Source organism: Rattus norvegicus, chromosome 4 (genome assembly GCF_036323735.1).
Source record: "Rattus norvegicus strain BN/NHsdMcwi chromosome 4, GRCr8, whole genome shotgun sequence".
Taxonomy (NCBI): Eukaryota; Metazoa; Chordata; class Mammalia; order Rodentia; family Muridae; genus Rattus; species Rattus norvegicus.
Window position 1 is genome coordinate 44,606,651 of NC_086022.1, and position 18,488 is coordinate 44,625,138.

The following is an 18,488-nucleotide window of genomic DNA, read 5'->3' on the forward strand; positions in this document are numbered from 1 at the left end:
GAAAGAATTCACAAAGACTTTTATTATATATGTATTTCAAAATAAACTAAAGTTGCCACCTACCCTTTGGAGAATAATGCCTATATTTTTCCTTTAAGCATCTGACTCATCGCAAGACAGTCTCAGACATTTTCTACTCTCCTTTTAGTTTACATAACTATATCATTGTTTTCTATTATTTTCTACATGAATTATTAGATTGTAATTAACTCCTAGCACAATTCTTGGCACCATGTATTTACTCCATACACTCAGAATAAAGGATTAAAGGACTATGGTTAAATTGCCTTTTCTGCTACATGACCTGATGTTCGCTTAGTGGTTCTTTTTATCGACTTGATCTTAACCAAAGCTCTAAGATCTTGCTTAATTTATGTGGTGACAAAAACGAAGATCCGCGTTTGACAGGATCACTTTAAGGTTTGGATCTACCAATCTAGTAAGCATGAGATGAGAGAAAAGGGAGAAATGTAGGCTTTTTCCCCCCTTTATTCTTAAGTAGTTTGACTAGTATCAATATCTACTAGTATTTACTCATATACCCACTAAGGTAAGTCTATCAGACTTCGCCCTGCCTCCCTGACAGAAAGTGTCACAGGTCTCTCTCCCTTACCTCTGCCACACATTTAATGAACTAGATGTTACTGAATGAACCACACAGTCACTGGGATGTTTGCCTGCATCCAATTTTATAGCTAGTAGAAATTATGTTGGCCAGTTAACATCAAGCTTAAAAATATGTTTGTGAATTCCTCTAGAGAAATCCACAGCTATGTGTGAATCCAGAACTTTTTAAGTCTGATACTTTTTTTCCCTGAATATTGATAAATAGTGTAGCACCAAGGTTTTTACATGCACTCTTCTTTTTGATCAGTGGATTCCTACCTATGTAGCTCTTGGTAGCAAAAAGCAAGCAATTTTAGAGTAGTCTAAATGTAATAAAGAAAATGTGTCAGTTAAAATTAACCACAGAAATGGAGACATTTTAAATTTTGAAAATTTAACAGTAGCACATAAGGCTACTGAGAAGTCTGAAAACAAAGTATAATTGATAGGGACGATTTTGGTTGCTTGGTTTTGTGTGTGTGTGTGTGTGTGTGTGTGTGTGTGTGTGTGTGTGTGTGTGTATGTATGTATGTATACAGGTGTGTTCACATGCATACATTTATATGTGGATTTAGATGATATTATCAGTTTGCATTAAATGTTTGATATCCTCCAGACATGTTTTCCTAGCCCTTATATGAACTTTAAGATATGCCTTGGTACATATTTAGGAAAGTAGAGAATGCAATTTGCTGTGTGTTACTTGGCTTATCTTTCAGATGGCAGCCTTTCAGAGGAGGCCAGGATCTGATTAAAATGTGAATGCATCCCATACATCCGAGCTATGCATGTATAACTTCCACATGGCCCTGATGTGGGAATATACATTTGTGTCTTAGTAGTTTGTAAGAAACTCATGAGCTTGAAAATTAAATTATTCTGCACAGTGAGAGGACTGACTACTAATCTTGGAAGTTGTAAAGACAGCAGGCAGTTTGCTTTGGCCAAACACCAAACCAGTCACAGTAGCATAGAAAGTCCTGTCCTGCAGATCACCTGGATGCTGACTGTAGGCTTGGGAACATTATGGCATGCCTCCATTCATAGAATTGGCCTAGAAAGTTCCCTCCTGCGCACTATGCACAGAGCACGTTTACTTGGAGAAATGCAGAGGTTTAAGTGATAACAGAACAAGCAATGAGGGGCTGTTAGACAAGAAAGATAGTAACATCCCAACGAAATGATCATCTTCATGAAGATGCATGTTTATGCAAAATAGCTATGTGTAGACATGTGCCCCCATACCAATCTTCCCCCTTTTCCTTCCTTCCTTCCTTCCTTCCTTTTTTCTCTCTGCCTCCCTCCCTCCTTCCCTCTTCCTTCCATCCATCTACTCTTCCCTCTATCCATTCATCCCTCCCTTCTGTCTTTGTCTTCTGTCTTTGTGATGTGTTCCGTCTAATCTACCTACACTGGCACTTTTGAAATGAAACTGTACCATGTCTTTCTCTATCCCTCAGCTGCTGCCTAATTCCCAGCTTCTTGAGGAGACTATAAGGTCAATGATAGTTAGAAAATTACATAGTTTTGTAGTTTGCACTGCACCCCCCTCCGACAATTTATTTTAATCATCCTACTTGCTTATCAAAAAACAAGTGATCAAACCGATAACTTTTTAACATTTTAAATAACAGAGCACCCACAAACACATCAGGGCAACTCAGTACTCTTATTTAGGAAGCCAGATCTAAGGCCTTTGGTCCCTGATCTTACTTTCCTAGTCTCCAACTGATTGATTTTAGATCACTCATTCATGGTGCTACATATTATAATAAATGGAAATATACTAACATATATTCTTTAATTCAGAAATATTTTTTGAAATCACTGAACTATTTTTGACACATTCTTTCCCATGATATCAAATGAATCAAATTAATCTGTGTTCTAACTTACCAAAATGAAAAAAACAGAAAATACTTGTCTGTTTGAAATAGAAGAAACTCACTCTGGAATTCTTTTCTTTATTTCTTTATTTCCACTTATGACCACTTTTTCATTAATAATTTTTTTAATTGTCAAATGTCAGATTAGAAACGTATGAACCACATTCAAAATTACTATTAAATTGTGAATTGTGCATCATTTTCTGTTTTCAAAGAAACATTGTCACATAAATATGTTGTAAATCAGTTATTTATATAATACTAGCTTTTACTTATAATATAAGCAGATTTTATTTTGGGGGGCCAGGAGACAAAGTGAATATTTTCTCAAAGGTTGTAGCTTGGCTATCTGACACACTGACTACATGCTGGTTGCAAGAGAGCAATCTTCAGATTTCTGGACCTTGTAGTATAACTATGGCTGTGGTAGAAAGATAATTAGTATCTTACAAAACTCCTATATTGCTATATTGCTTACTATACATGATTATTTATGCATCTCTATCACCGTGTGCATTTTTTATCTTTTTAATTTACATTTATCTGGTGTGTGTGTGTGTATGTATGTGTGTGTGTGTGTGTGTGTGTGTGTGTGATGGTGCTCATGGAGAATCAAGGACAGCTTGTGAGAGTTGGTTCTTTCCTTCTGTCATGTGAGTTCTAGAACAAACTCCAAGAGTTCATCTGCGAAGCCAGCCACTTTACCCATTTCACTCAATACCTGTATTTTTAACTACTATAAATATTTATATAATGTCAAATGGTGATTGTGTTATATAAATGTATTACAAATATGCTGTGTACAACTATAAATGCCAGTTATTTAAATGCGTATTCTAGTTGTTTAGCATTTTATTTTGATGATACATTTTAAGTGTTTCCAAAGGCTTTCAGTTACAGCAGTAATAAGCCATCGAAAACATGATCAATGATAGCTTCTGGAACTATTGCCACAAGATTATTCATTCCCATCTAGTTCCAACACCTTCGTGCAAGTACATTTGAGACATGAGCTTGAAGTGGGAGCCTGGTGAGCTCTGACGCCTCTGGAAAACTATTGTCGGAGTAATAGAAAGTTACATAACAGGAAATATATACCATGTGGGGCCATTGTTGCTGAATAGTTGAAAACATCAAGCAGTTGTGCAAAGATCAGCAGATCCTCAGCTATGACAGCCCTTTCCCTCTATCTCCATGCAAGGTGCCCGTGTCGGTGGCCATGATGACTCCCCAAGTGATCACCCCTCAGCAGATGCAGCAGATCCTTCAGCAGCAGGTCCTGTCTCCTCAGCAGCTCCAGGCCCTCCTCCAGCAGCAGCAGGCTGTGATGCTGCAGCAGGTAATGTGGGTTACCTGCTTTGGTGCTCTGGTCCAGCTCAAGGGGTGCCTATTCTGTCAGCAGTGCAGTGGGCTTACTGGATAGTGTGGTCTCCACTTACAAAGCAACCAATCAGCATGTTACAACGTAAGTGCCATGCTTTTCTTACAGAGGTACATACGAGCATATAAGTTGCTCGTTCTCTTTGACTTTACTCAAGTCTAGAACAAGAGCAGAGAGAGGACGAAGTTGAAAGCAGAAGAATTAGTATGGGAAGACTCAGACTCTTAGGAACATTTACTTTAGATTTTCCAAGGCGTATAACAAGATACGACATAATTGTTGTTTTGTAAATCTGTAACACTTTAGCAATCCCTCTATTACTAATAAATAGAAAAAAAGGCCACCTTGTGGACAGCACATGCTGAAAACATCATATATACACCCCAAGGTACAGTCTTTATTTAAGAATGGAAGAATCTGCTATTAGAACAAAATTAATCAGATAAATAGCAAGCTCATAGTTTGTGGTAGTGCATACAGTGAGCCTACTGAGTATCTCCAAATAGATTCCAAATGTGATACTTCTCTTTTGTGATGAAAATAATGTTCTTCAGCACAAGTCTTAATGGTTTACTTACTTATGCCTACAAGCTGCTTAGATTTCTAGCATCCCTTGTGCCAAAACACTGAGAGATCAAGCTGTTTTCTTATAAGAATATCGCATCCCACTTTGGTGGAACTTAACCTTTGATCCTTCTAAAGGGTAGGGCACAGCTTGTTTCTAGGTTGGGATAGGACTTAAGATGTAGTCATTAAGAGTGTTTACTTCTGGCCTTTAGAGTACAGATTTTCTAGACCCTTTTATTTAGGACTGTTTGAATTCCAGATCGGAAAATTTCAGAGCTGCTTTGAGGGGGGGGAGAAGTATGTAGGGCTGTCTCTTTAAACCCAATGCATTTTTTTTCCCATGAGGTGAATCTTAATGGCTACCCTACCATGTGTCAGTCTAGAAGAGTTTAGGACATTTATAATACATGAAACTTTTGCCTTTATTTATTAAAGTCAAAATGGTTTATTCAGCAACAACTACAAGAGTTTTACAAGAAACAGCAAGAGCAGTTACATCTTCAGCTTTTGCAGCAGCAGCAACAGCAGCAGCAGCAACAGCAGCAGCAGCAACAGCAGCAGCAGCAGCAGCAACAGCAGCAGCAGCAGCAGCAACAGCAGCAGCAGCAACAACAGCAACATCCTGGAAAGCAAGCAAAAGAGGTAGGAGCGAGGTATTTCATTGATGTATAATAGCGTGGGGTTGGGAAGGCACTTTGAGAGGCAAGGATAGTCTCAGATCTTCCTATAACAAGGCCCTTGCTGTCAACGAGGCAGTGTTCTATATTTTTACTGAGCTTAATAACAGTGACGGTGAGACTCTCATGCTCTCCTTTTTTGTAGCATGGGACTTGAGAGTCACCATCCATTGCTGGCTGTCGTCTAATGTTCACTAATGAATCACAGCGTACAAAGAGCAAGCTGTGTGCTGGACAAAGTCCTGATTATCCTGTATTCACTGAGAATCCAAGTTGGTGAGGGAACCTTATTTTTCTCAGTCATACAGCTCAGAGAACACGCATGCAAATTTAGCCCATTGTTGGGGGCAGGGAGACTACGAGGAAAACTGGTTGAGCACAGATTTCAAAGTCACAGGCCCCTGATTAATGAACTGCTAGGGTAGGTTTGGAGTGGCGAGTAGAAAGTTACCGTTTGATATGCTCATAAATCAAACTGACAAGCTGGCTTCCAGGGCCTAGCTTGCGCTTGTCAGCAAACTGCATCACATATAAACATAATACAAACAAAACATGTTGAAGTAGTTAAATTGATCAGCAGGTATCAGGGTTGCTGTCTTCAAGCTGCCCATTATGCAAACGTACAGGAAACGGTTTTGACCTCCTGAGGTTTTGTTTCTGTTTGGATTTGTGAATAGAATTTCAGACAGCCATCAACTACGGAATAGGAATTGCTCCCTTATTTCTCAGAGGCTTTGGACAGTCCACATGACTTGCTCCATTATACAGTCTGTTTTCCAGTGAGCGCATCAGAAGTTTCTCTTTTCCTCATACTGAAAATGAAAGGTCTTCCACACACAGCTTGTCTTCCTTTCAAGTGTGCCTGCCATCTTCTGCACCCCCCCCAAATCCAAAGAACGCTGGTTTGTCTCGAAATGCCTCACGAAACTGGAAGTTAGACTTTTCTTCATAATAAGGACACTTTTTTTTTGGACATGCATATAGTTCTGCCTTTAGTGTATTCAAAAAGGGAAACGGAGGAAGAGAGTGAGAAAGTTAACGTGCCTGTCTTGGGACCTCCAGCCAAGTTTACTGATGGATCACTAAAGATCATATTCCTGGAGCACCCATTAAACTGACTCAGTTGGGAAAAAATGAGAGCATCGCAGAAGTTGGTCATGTCTAGGATGTTTTGATCCTAAACTTACAGTCATTGGCGATGCACAAGTTTCTAGATAGCTGAGCTTTTGTTAGATTCTGTCTTTAAACTTTGCTCACTCCCATTAGCGACAGTCCCTGATGCTGTTTCCCTCCCAAGAAGCAGGCAGCTGAATACCTAGAGGCTGTTCGTGCTCTGCTTCTGGACTTTTGACCATGGACTGACCAAGAACACTGCCGGGCAGGGAAAGGAGCATGCCTTTGTGTATGAGAGAGTGGTGTGCGTGCACCTGTTCTCTGCTGTTGACTGGGTCGGGTTTTCTGATGCCCACAGCAGCAGCAGCAGCAACAGCAGCAACAGCAGTTGGCCGCTCAACAGCTTGTCTTCCAGCAACAGCTTCTCCAGATGCAGCAACTACAGCAGCAGCAGCATCTGCTCAGCCTTCAGTGTCAGGGCCTCATCTCCATACCACCCGGCCAAGCAGCACTTCCCGTCCAGTCGCTGCCTCAAGGTATAGGAAATGCGGTGCAAATCCTTCATTCCTGCTCTTGCGCTTTTACCATCTCATGCACTTGTGGATTTATCTTACACCTTGAGGTATTTCCGTTAATGGCCTTCAAGTTGGTAAGAAAGCATTAGTGTTACCATGGTCACCTGACCAGCTTTCTATAGTTACAGAAACTCTATCACACATTACTTTTAAATGTATAGTAAAACTCTCTTAAGTATTTTGTTAAATATTCATTGTATGTCAATTGGTCTTATAGGCACGAGTAACATATAAGGCGATATAAGGCAAGCACCATTGAATATACATTAGCAAGAGCACCAGTACTCCATATGCCATGATAATGATATGATAATTAGTTTTGGTGGACAACTGATGGAAACACAGATTTCTAGTGAACTAAAATCACAAATAATAGACAAGCTCTGTGCCTCTGTAGAGCGGTTGTAAGCTCTGTGGTTGGGAAGCCCACCTCATGTCATGGGATTATAGTACTAACTTTTCCCCAAACTTCCTACACATACAATGTAAATTATGGTTTTAAATAATTTTGACCATATTCTAATTTATATATATGTGGAGCTTTTGATCTTGCACTAGTGCTGTCACGATAGGGCCACATGGTATCCGTGGGGTAGCTGGAATAACTATTTCTAGCCTCCCAAAGTTTAGGGAATCCGTGTGATGACTCTTCAATAACTTCTTCAAGCTATATTTGGGCATTGAGATATCTTTGGGGGTAGGGAAAATTGGGGAGTTGTTTAGCCTAAAAAGGACACCCAAAAATTGTTGTAACCTCTGATGTCTGTCTTGATTGGATCTGGCTGAAAATTCCCTGAGATCAGGAATCCAAGCAGGCCAGATCAGCATTCTGTAATATATAAATCTCAAAACAAAATTTTAGCATTATTATGATATCTTTCAGTTGGATTCTCTTGAATTTAGTTTTCAGGAGGTCTACCTCTATCAAATCTGATCCATATAACTCTGGAAGGTGTCCAGAGCCTAATTACCGTTTTTAAAAACACAAAAACAAAAACTTTCTCCCAAAATAGCATGTGCCTTAGTCGGCAAATAAAAAGCTTGTATCTTGCACTCTCTCCCAGAGAAATAATATAACCACAAGACTCAAAATCACACCCATTATGAAAATAAAAACAATTAAAAAGAATGAAGTAAACTTAAAAAACTTGTATGAGCCTGTTTAGGCTTCTCTAATCTGTCATGTCAGGAAGTCAACCTCTGGCCAGGAACAGCCTGTAGTTTTCACAGCCCCGGACCTAGAGTCTGTGGGCAGACTCCCTCTGTTCCTTTAAGGTTTAAGGTTCCCTTGTTTGGCTATCACATGACTCATCATGGCACCAGCCCTTTCTCACTTAGAAAATAGAACTTAATTCTTATCTTTTAAGCTGATAAACTTAAATTTTTAATGGATTCTTGTCTAACACATTGTTTTGCTACCTGTTGTAGTAATTATAAAAGAAATATTTCTTTTTATCCTGCACTAGTGCCGGTAATCCTGCACTAGTGCCGGTAACATCGGGCCACGTGGCATCTGTGGTAGCTACCTGGGAAAATCAGGACAGGAGAGGTCCAGCAGTGGCTGGCCTATTGCTGCTCTCTGCACAGATTCTGTCCTCACTCCAAGCAACCATCCCCTGGTAGTTATAGTATAAACTCCCAGCAACCCATTAAAATCAAGACTCAACAAACTCTAATTAAACAATCAGATTTATATTTTAAATTCTCAATCCATAATACGTCCGTACAATAAACTCACAACCAATTGATAAAGATATAAACTGTCCACATAGATAAGAAAAATTGACCTAAAGCAATGCATCCCTTAAGAAATATTCATAACTACCTATGGCCATTTAAGACCACCTAGATCTGGGTCATCCTTCTCTGTCTCTATCTTGATTCTTCTCCTTTTTCCCCTCTTCTCTCTTGCTTTACAGAAACTTTGTTCCCACCTTACTTTCTACTGTCCAATCATGAGCCATGACCTAAATTTTGCCAGCCCTCAACTACATATAGACATCAACCTCCATGTATATACACGTGTGTGTGTATGTGTATAAAAAGCCTAAGAATATATATGTATATAATCATATATGAAAGATTGAGTGTTCTATAATGTAGTTATATGTAAGCGTTATTATCTATTGTGGGAAAAAGAAGTTTAAGACAAAAAAATGATGGCTCAAGTTCTTAATTAAGGTAAAAATCAAGTATCATTAATCTTTATGAATGGATGTTCTAATTTGCATTTGGATTGCGAAGTGACAAAGTTCATTTATACAAGTGAACTTTATCTCAAGTTCATTGTTTCTGTCACAGAGGAGTATATCTTATACCAGTGTTTGCCACACATTTTACTGACTCTGTAGGACACAGTCATGAGAAGCAAGAAGAATTTAATATGAAAAGTGAAGTTGTATAAGCCATACCCAATATTTACATTGCATATGACCATTGTTTGATGGCCAATAAAATTAATAATATTATACTGAACATTTACTCTGTTTTATGAAGTTGTTTTTCCTTTGTCATAGCTTCCCCCCGGTGTTCCTGTTTTGTTTAATTGAGGTCTTCTAATTCACTTGCCTGGTCCATTCCTCAGAAATCCAGAGAGGCAAAGCTTACTTATTGGAAGAGAGCCTGGACACAGGCCCACCTTTCATACTTGTTTTAGAAGGAAATGGAATAATCTTCAGTATCGACTTAGAAAGGAATGTCCTGTTCATGCATTATGGTTCTTTAGAAAATCAAGTATGCTCAGGAGGTAAATGAATAATAAGATTTACAAAGGACATTTGTAAATTATTTCAATGCAAGTGTGGACGTTCTTTTTTATTTTTTATTTTTTGGTTCTTTTTTTTGGAGCTGGGGACCGAACCCAGGGCCTTGTGCTTCCTAGGCAAGCGCTCTACCACTGAGCTAAATCCCCAACCCCAAGTGTGGACGTTCTTGATAATTAAAAAAAAACTGTTGATAGAAACAGAAAGAGAAATAAGTTTATCTCATTGGTATTTTTTGTACAAGTTAAACAAATCTCCATTTAGAATCTTTTCAAATTAAATCACCATTTAGCATAATTTTATTGTAGTAATGTCTTTCAAATTGTTTTACAAAGCTTACAGTTCTTATTTAAAATATTTTTTCAACTGTATTCTTTCAACTCAAGCAAAAGTCTCATTAGCTAAAGCACTTTGTTACTGTGTAACTGTTTCATTTTCAAATGAAAATGTCTCTTATTTCTGAGCTAGTTTTGGATAGAATTTTATTTCACCATTTTTTCCTACTTTAATTGTCACAGGACATATGAAAGTTAAAATGCTCATGAAGGAGAAATTTGGAAAATAAAGACTCTAAAAGCAAAGTTTAGTTTCTGCAGAAAATTTACTTATTTACTTTTTTTTAATTTTTTTTTTTGAAACAGAGTCTCACTCTGTAGCACATGGTGACCTGGAACTCACTATGTAGCACTGAACTGGCCTTGAACTCATGAGTGATCCTTCTGGCTCAGCCCTGAAAATGCTGGAGTTGCAGGCCTAAGCAACAAGATCTGCCTAGAAAATCTATACTTAAGAGAAAAACCATGACGTCACAAAAACATTTTCCGTCATAAAGGAGAAATAGTGAAATCGAACAGTCGTGTGCTCAAACTTCGTTGGGGGCTGTGACCACTGCTCTTGAAGCTACCACATCATAAAAAGAAACTGCAACCCCCATCATACGTTTTTTTAATTATTAAATTATATAAGAATATCTATACTATATGTTCTATCTATATTACATATGTATATATATTATACCTATAGATATATGTAAATATACATATATATATGTACATATATACCAAAATCTGTCATGTTGGAGTGAGAGAGAGAGAAAGAGAGGAGAGAGAGAGAGAGGGGAGAGAGAGAGAGAGAGGAGAGAGAGAGAGAGAGAGAGAGAGAGAGAGAGAGAGAGAGACATGGACATGAAAGAACTGCACTCCATCATGACGGATTTTGATGTGTTTGAGGGCATAGATTCTGATGGACAACTATAACACCACGATGATGAGAACCTTAAGTCAGAGTGAGAAATAGTAAAGATACAATTATTGAATAACATAAAGCTCCAAGCTGTCTGTCTTGGCTGCTTTTTATTTCAGGTGAAATAATCTTGAGTTCTTTCATGATCAGTTTTTCAGTTCACCTTGCACAGAGCTTCTGATTTATTGATCGATTGGCCATGAATAGTAATCACATGAGCACCAAGTGGGATTACCATACACTGATGGATGATGTTCTCATTATGTCTTCAAAAATATGACATAATTTATTTATCTCCATGATTTAGCACAACCTCCTGTGGCTACCTTAAATTATAATTTCTGAAACTATTTAAATTATATAAATATCAGAACTAACACTTTATAATGCTGACAGAATAGATTTGTAGAACTTTCTCTCTAAAGTTGCACAATATATTTCAACACTTTACCATGAGCTCTTTTAAATTTTAATTTATCATTTAAGTCATAAATACTATTATACTCCTGGATTTATAAAATAAGTACTAAATTAATGGCTCTAAACATATACTAGTTTTTATTAAGAGGGAGTGACAGCAGGTCACAGAAATCAACTAAAAATAATGAACTTGTTAATTCAAGTATACTATTTGTAAAGATATTTAATATATGGATAGTATGTATCTAAATAAATAATTTTATTTAGCAGTGTTATATAATGAACATATAATTATAAATATATTTAATATTTATTTTTAATTTATATTAATATATTAATTCATATTAATATGTAATATATATAATGATGCCATGGCCTACCAGTTACCAAGATGAAGTTATTCATTGTTCAGTAAATTTTTTGTTATTTCTTTGTTGTTGTTGTCATTGTTATTTTTCAAGACAGGATTTGTCTGTGTAAGAGCCCTGGCTGTCCTAGCACTCACTATGTTAACCAGGCTGGCCTTGAACTCAGAGATCTACCTGCCTCTGCCTCTGGTGTGCTAGGACTAAGGTGTGTAGCACCAGCCCCTGGATTTCCTTATATTTTTATAGTTCTTAAACACCAGATAAATTTTACTTTCAGAAAATAACCATAGGTTGATTATGACTTTATTGAAAATGTAGTTTCCCTTGCTTTTAGTTACTTGAAGCTAACTGTATCCCCTCACCCTCCTAGTATACCAGAGAATTGAATTTTAAAGTGTTCAGCATCTGAAGCCCTATGAAGTTTCCACAGCACACCGTTTCACCCTACTGTGATGTGAACCACATCTCGGTCAAGCATACCTACATAGTGTCCACACTGTGTACACTCCATTTTCCATTCACTTAACCCTCTTTAGTATTAGATTTGTTAGGGGATCCTAGAACTTGTGTTTCCCATATCCTTATTTTAATTATCGGTGACCTTAGAACACAGGAGAAGTGACACTCGTGATTCAGATGTAGCTAGGAGAAGTTGCTAATTGTCACAATTGTGATACTTGTGAGTCTGAGACCAGTCTGGTCTACAAATTGAGTTCCAGGACAGTCAGACAGTTATATAGAAAAAAAAAACTGTCTTTAAAAAAACCAAATCAAACAAACAAACAAAAAACCAAACAAGTAGCCAAACAAACAAACAAAAACAAAGCTGAATTTCTTTTCTAATAAATGGCAAACCCATATTGTAAAGTTGCTAAGATTTACTATGAAAATGAATGTCCTATCTATAAAACTGTGATAGGCAATTTTCCTATCACCGCTCGCACTGCAAAAGTCACATTCCTGAGTGATAACTGCACGGTTAAGGTGGGAAACGCATCAATTGTAGCTTTTGTTACTATCCACGGTTTCAAACATGCAGGAGTCTTGAGACATATTACTGTTCGTGGACAGAAACGTGGGGCAAAAGTTTCCTCTCATTTCATTTCACTTATTTTATAAATATGCAAGTTATTTAAGATGTAAGATTTCAATTAACAGCCAATGAATGCTTGGTTTTAGACAGTACTCTTCTGATTTCATACCTGGTAGAACTAGGTGAGCTGAGAATAAGTGAGCTGTCAGGTAATGAAGAATATGAAAACTTTAATGATGACTTTGTGCTGAGGTAGGAAGGTGCTCAAGATAGCACTCGGCTCAGGTGTCACCCGAAGTCAGCCATTTGACCTGCCTGCCTCACTACTCCTGGTATTCTGGATGTTTTGCTAAGTCAGTGTTTATACATTTTTCAGGTCACAAGCAGATCAAACCAAAGTTTAGAAATAACAGCAATAGAAAAAATAGGAGCATTGCACACCATGCAGAATTACTATTCAAATACCAGGGTGTTTTTTATGTGGAGCTTAATATGCCATGGCCACCTTTATTCCAAGCACCCATGAAGCAGAGATAGGCGAATCATTGTGAGTTCAAAGTCAACCTAGTACATAGTGAATTCTAAACCAGCACTATATAGTTAAAGCTTGTCTCAGAAAGAAAGAAAGAAAGAAAGAAAGAAAGAAAGAAAGAAAGAAAGAAAGAAAGGAAGAAAGAAAGAAAGAGAGAGAGAGAGAAAGACAGACAGACAAGAAGAAAGGAAGGAAGGAAGAAAAGAAAGAAAGAAAAGAAAAAAGATTGCCTACAAATTTTGTTTATTTTATTCATAGAAAATAGCTTCTAAATAATTAAAGGAGTAGATGATTACTAGGTATATTTAATTTTGACAAATAGAAAATGTTGAGATTAAATTATATAACATTTCAAATTGTTGTAGGTGTAGGAAACAGCATATGCTACATTAAAGTAGATTTATCTGTTTGGTTAGTAGGTTCTGTTGGTGAGATTCAATATCACACATGTTTAACAAGATCAAGTAAAAACCCGGCCTGAAATGGCTTTTATTTCATTTAATTCATAAATCTTCTTAGAAATACTTTACTTAACAAATCTTTAATCTTGACTGAAATATTTAAAGATAGTTTCAGACTTCAAAACAGTAGACATAAAAGACTAGTAGCAAAATCGTCAACTCTAACTTTCTTTATCTCTAAGCATAGAGGGGATGCCTGTATTCTTTGGTAGAGATATATGTCTTTCGGTCTTAATCTTAAGTAAATGTCTGATTTTCATTTGTGTAGTTTGACACTTCGACAACTTGGATAGTTGATGGGCCCCTGATTGCATGCACGCACGCAGGTGCACGTGCACGCGCGCGTGCGCGCACACACACACACACACACACACACACACACACACACACACACCTGGAAGATGAATGCTACGTTAGTTGGTTGTTTAAATTAACATAACAATATATTTTGTTTGGCTGAATTTAAGCAAACGCATTAAGTATCTGAAAGATGCTGCAGACATTTGATTTATTTTCTGGAGGAGAGGACTGCTAGAGAATTGATTCATCTAGAATAGATTCTTCTCTGGAACACTGTTACTATGGACATGTATATATGATCCCTTTTGAAAAAATGTAAATATTAAAATTAAAATGTGGAAAGTACAGCTGGATGTGGTGGTACACAACTTTAATCTAGCACTAGGGAGGCATAGGCAGGTGGATCTCTGAGTCTGAGGCCAGCTTGATCTACAGAACAAGATTCAAGATAGGACAGCCAGACCTACATAGTAAAACCTTGTCTTAAAAAAAGGTAGACAGAATATAAAAATACCTGAATTCAAAATGCTGACGTCAACCTGTCTTTTTGGTTGCTTTGGTTTTTTGGTAGGATGGTTGGTTTTGACTTTTTGAGACAAGGTTTCTCTGTGTAGTTTTTGATGGCCTGTAACCCTCTCTGTAGACCAGACTGGCTGTGAACCAGGAGCGATCTGCCTGCCTCTGCCTCTTGTGTGCTGGGATTAAAGGTGTGCACCACTACTAACCCATATCACCTCTTCTTAATACATTGTGAAGATACGAATATTTCTACTAAACTTTGCTTTTATCATTTTTGTAAAACCCTAGAAATTTGCAAAGTACTATTATATAACATTTTATTAATTAGATATTCATAGTAGACTAACACTGTATCATAATATTTACAAATTATTTTTATATATGTATATATATATACATATGGTATGAATGTGTGTGCAGGTATGAATGCATATGTGTGCATGTCTGTGCACTGATTCTGCTAGGCTGGCTGTCCAGTGAGGTTCTCTCTCTCTGACTACCATGTGTGTAAGTGTGGGTATCCGTGTGGGTGTTTGTGCCCGTATGCACACTTGGAAACAAGAGAGGGATATCCAATACTGTATACTATCAATCTCTAGAATATTCTCTCAAGAAAGACTTTTTGCTGTACCAGGAGCCATACTAGTGACCAGGGAGCCTTAGCCATTCCCATCTCTACCTCCCATCGTGCGGTGGTTACAGACACGTGGTAACCACACTGGGCTACTGATGATGCTAGAGATGTGAAATTAGGTCCTTAATCTTACACAGCAAGCAGCCATGTGTTATCCACTAAGCCATGAACTCAGCCTGTAACTTGGCTTTGTACATGGGAGTTAGAAATAAAAACTCAAGTTCTCCTGTCCATATGACATGGATGTTATCAATTGAGCCATCTTCTCAGACATTAAAAAATTAGCTAGCATCAAGAGATAATTTTTTGAAATAGAAGAAGGAAGGATATTGAGGAGTCATTTCTTTTACTGTAAAGAGTATAAGCATAACATTTAATTATAAGGACAACCTCTGAAAATTGTGTGTTTATTTCAAGGTTGTGAAATATATACATGAATTATTGGATTGTAATTAACTCCTAGCACAATTTTTGGCACTCTGTATTTACTCCATACACTCAGAATAAAGGATCAAAGGACTACGGTTAAATTGCCTTTTCTGCTACACGACCTGCTGCTCACTTTTTATTTATATTTTATTCATCTTTTTATTGACTTGAATCTTGAGGAAACATTTCCCCAATGTTTATTCCTAAGTCTTGAAATGAATAGAAACCAGGTTCAAGCCATCATTTAAAATGGAGAAGAATACTGCCCAATGTTCTGTCACCAGGGATTTTAAAGTCACACACGTAATAGAGGGTTTTAGAACTTACCTGTTTCTTTAACATAGGTTCAGAGAAATTGAATCATCTTCCTTGAAGATAAAAGTTGATTGTTACTCTTTAATATTCTAACCCATGGCTCCCTAGAATGTTTTCCAGTACACTAGCATCCTAGCTAATTGAAAATCTCTTCTGAGTGAAGAGAATAGACAAAACAGTAGAGCATAAAACAGGGCCAGAGAAGAACTGCTAAGAAGCAATCGTAAGGAAATGAACTGAGAATGAGAACCTGCCTCCCTTCTTGTACCAGGATTTCAGTCATTTAACTGATCAGTGTCACAGAGTCCAACTATGTCCATCATGTGGGCCCAGTGCATCACACCATCAATATTTATTTCTAGCCATTCTAAAATATAGTAAACGTGGTTTGAGAAGCTGTGTATTCTTTTTCTTTAGGTGTTATTAGACCAGTGAGTGCATAGAAGAGTTGCACTTGTGGTCTCTGTTGTAGAAGATGAGGAAAGCTACAGGGGGCATGTTAGAGCAGAAGACAGGTTCTCCAATAGAGAGCTGGGTTTAGAATGTACGAGATTTGAAAGACCCAGCAAGCTCACGTGGTAATATTAAAAAACAAACAAATAAAACTGTTTTGGGGAAGATAGGGTACAGATCAATTACAGCTCCAAAGTCTTTACCTAATACTAAATGCTAATATAAATTAATATAATGTCAGCACAAGTTTATCATTTTTCAAATATTTGTGAAAAACTTTGAGATAAAAACAGAGTCCAGTTTTTTCTTTGTTTCTTGACATTTAAATTTTTCACTAGATCATATTACAGAGCTCTAGAACCCTGAAAATACCTGGTTTGGAAGACAGTGAATCTAACAGAACTTTACACTACAGTTGGAAAAAATAACCTTAAGACTTCCAAACTCATAAAACATTCTCAACTGTACAAATTGACTGGCCTGTGGCTTAATAATCACACATTGTTTTGTGCCTATTAAGGGTTTAAGCAATTGATAGCTGGAAAATTTTGTCTTAAAGGCAAGATAATAGTTTCTATGTTAAAATTCGCCCTTGGTCTCTGGACTCCGGAATCACTGTGAAACTTAATCCTGCCTCCACACCTATGGTTATGTACTGAGCTGTGATTAGCCTGTATACAAGATTGTGCATGTATCCTGAGACCATGGTAATGTACCAGCTAACTGGATAACTATCATGTCTTACTTGTATTATCCTGTACCATTTCTAATAATTGAAAAACATAGATTTTTTTTCTATATTTAACTAAGACACAGTGGCTTAATGGTAAGTAGTTTAGACATCAAATCTTTTGGAGGTCCTACTAAGAACCTGGCCCTTTTTATGGCATGAGGATATCACTAAGTTCTATCAAAAGAATAGTATACCAAAACAGCTATGAAAAATCTTTCACAAGGCAAATGAATACTTATATTAACAAAATTATTAACAAAGCAATAAACTAAGTATCAATAACATCACTAACTGCTGTACTAAGTATATCCAGTCTTATTAATGACTTGATGTACATTAGACTTCATTAGTGCCATCTGTAACTCTTTAGACATTGATCTTACAGGTAGCAATGCCTGTACATATTTTCATTAAAGGCAACCAAACTTCAATGTTACAATCAACAGGACTTCAGGAGCCGCATTACTCAATAGCAAACAAAGAGATCAACTGTATTTACTGAACACATACCAGGCACTGTTCAAGGCACTGGGTCATGGCAGCAAAAGAAAACCCTGATCTTGTTTGTTAGACAAACTTTCGAAGAGTGACACTGCCATAATGAAAGAGGGTGAGAGAGGAGAAAGATCGGGAGCTAGAGACAGAAAGAGCCTTATGTCCATTAGCAGATAAGTCTTTGCATAATCACAGAGGCCAAGTTAATATTTAAGTGAAAGTAGTCTCGATAGTCAAGAAATAATGAAAAACAAGGAGAATGAAGATGATATTGGTGGCGTCTATGCACTCTCAGGGCAGGGGTGGGGTGTGATTTTTCAAGTTGTCTAAGAGAAGGAAAGGAGAAAACCTTGGGCATCTGCCCAGTAAGAGTAGCTGAGGCTGTGAGAATAGGCAGAGAAGAGGCATGACTATTTGCAGTAGGACAGAAGCACCAGATAAGAAAAATGGAGAAGATGATAACAGACCATGCAAGAGACAAAAGAAATGCACTCCTGTCGGACTGTTCGGCTTTTGTTTGTTTTTGTTTTGTTTGGTTTTACTTTGTATCTAAGTGTTGGGAAACACTCCTAGGGGCTTTGCCTGAGAATGGACATGGCTTTAATTTACCTTGAAATAGATCATCTGTGTCTGCTCCGTGAAGAGCAAACCATATAATTCAATTCAGGTGGAAGGGGGAGGAGACCAGGAAGCACTCGTAGCTGTGTAGGCGACAGTTAGGAGACGGGAAAGGGAGACATCAATATAGGGTACAAGAGCTATGTATGTGCTGAGAAGGAAAGAAGTCTGCTTCTGGGGATCTGCTACTAGGACACCCTGCCGACTGGGAGGGGTCTTAAAAAGTTATGGTTAGAAAAAAATTTATGAATGAGCCAATGCTACTATTTATGCAAGTTAATAATTTTATATGAAACAGTTTTCTCTACAACACAGATGTTATCTACCATTAAAAATGACATTTCTTAACAGAAATAAAAATGAAGTTAT

General features: G+C 37.4%; 1 protein-coding gene across 9 annotated transcripts in view; it reads left to right on the top strand.

The window, feature by feature from the left end:
* Window positions 1-18,488, top strand: part of Foxp2 (forkhead box P2) — a 577,853-nt gene that overhangs the window by 506,803 nt on the left and 52,562 nt on the right. For 5 of the 9 annotated variants that reach the window (XM_063286479.1, XM_008762718.4, XM_039108099.2 and 2 more), the window contains 3 exons: window positions 3,694-3,831; window positions 4,894-5,082; window positions 6,589-6,766. In XM_063286479.1, the coding sequence (XP_063142549.1) occupies window positions 3,694-3,831; window positions 4,894-5,082; window positions 6,589-6,766 (505 nt within the window). The remainder of the gene's footprint in view (window positions 1-3,693; window positions 3,832-4,893; window positions 5,083-6,588; window positions 6,767-18,488) is intronic. The other 4 variants (XM_063286477.1, XM_063286478.1, NM_001271104.1 and 1 more) reach the window with 2 other exon arrangements.